The following is a 1,491-nucleotide window of genomic DNA, read 5'->3' as shown; positions in this document are numbered from 1 at the left end:
TCCTGCTGCAGCTTAAAACGGTCACGACTCGATATTGGTTTCTGTAAATGAGTTCTGCTGTTCTCTTGCACGGTTGAAGTGTGTCCAGAAGTAGAAACTAGAGCAGGTTTATCATCTGGACTGCTTTCCTGACTTTCTTCAATAGTCTTTTCCAAAAGTTTTGCTTTCCTTAGTTCCTCTTTGGCTTCCATCAACTTTCCTTCTCTCTTCAGAACTAGAGCATTTCTCTTATGAGAAAGGATCTCCTCTTTGTAACCATTGATCCCATCAGTTTTGCTCGTTTTACTATTGGTGTTTTCAACTTTATAAGAAACATTCTCACTATTACTGCTATTTTGTTTGCTGCTGACTCCAACATTTTGATCCAGTTCCGGAAAAACAGGAACAGCTGTCCTTGCCACTTCAATTCTAGAACTATAAGTTTCTGGTGATTGTATTTTAGATCCCAGCACAGAATGTGTTTCAGAAGGTTTTGTGGTGTCAGCTATAATACGTGCTTCCTACTGAACCAGAGATCCTGAACTTTGTGTTTCCAAGTCTGCCAAACGCTTTTCCAGATCCTTCGCCTTCTCCAACTCTTCTGCAGCTTCCTCAGTCTTCCCTTGGCGTCTCAAGGAAAGGGCCTTCCTTTTTATAGCTAATAATTCCCTCTGAATTTCTCCCTTGTTTCTCATCGACATCCAAGGCATGGTAGTGGGCACACTTTCATTCACAGAATGGCTGTTGGATGGTTTGGAGGTGAAATTTTTTCCGCTCAGCGAAACAGATTCATCATCAATCCACCCTAAATTCTTCAAAGCTGATAACATTGTAGGATCGTGCATATCTTGGTCAGTTACAACTGGTTCTGCACTATCCACTCCAAGATCAAGGGTCCCAATATCACTATCTTGGGCATGGGCCACGTGTTTCATGTCTAGTGCCATTACAGGTTTCTTTAAAGTATTCTCAAACTCTTCCAACTGCTGCTCAAGAAGCTTTCCTTTTTTCAGTTCCTCATCTGCCTCATCTACCCGTCCTTCCCTTCTCAAAGTAAGTGCTTTCTTTTTCAAGACTAGTAACTCCTTCTGAATCACCATCTTACTTTTAGGTACATGGATTTGATTATCAAGAGTCTTCTGTGAAAATCCCGGTTCAGGCATTTGCGAGTCGGAAAGGTCCTGCTCAAGAAGCTTTGCCTTCTTAAGAAGAGCCATTGCTTCAGGAACATTTCCAGCCCGTTTCTGGCTAAGAGCCTCCTTCTTCAAATTAAGGATTTTGGCTTGAACCGCTTCTTGATTGAAAGGAACAGATTCTGATTCATTCTTTTGTTCATGATTATCATCTTCTTCAGACCAACCAAATGATTTCAAGGCATCACCAATCTCTGGATCATTCATATCATCCTCTGTCACCTCTAAATTGCCATCAATTGGGAGATCATCTGTGGCACTAAGAAAGTGTTCAAAGTTTGCACCAACATCAAAATCATTCTCTAGATCATCTTGATTT

General features: G+C 41.2%; 1 protein-coding gene across 1 annotated transcript; it reads right to left on the bottom strand.

Moving 5' to 3' along the window:
• Positions 1–19: 19 nt before the first annotated feature.
• On the bottom strand, positions 20–1,431 carry LOC110037655 (the record flags this gene model as incomplete). Its single annotated transcript, XM_020742354.1, has 2 exons — positions 20–414; positions 505–1,431. Coding segments are annotated over 2 exons (1,322 nt in total), but the record flags the coding sequence as incomplete, so codon positions are not given.
• Positions 1,432–1,491: the final 60 nt, after the last annotated feature.

Source organism: Phalaenopsis equestris, unplaced genomic scaffold (genome assembly GCF_001263595.1).
Source record: "Phalaenopsis equestris unplaced genomic scaffold, ASM126359v1 Scaffold223017, whole genome shotgun sequence".
Taxonomy (NCBI): Eukaryota; Viridiplantae; Streptophyta; class Magnoliopsida; order Asparagales; family Orchidaceae; genus Phalaenopsis; species Phalaenopsis equestris.
The sequence above is the reverse complement of the archived record's forward strand: the minus strand, read 5'-3'. Positions and strand labels throughout refer to the sequence as shown.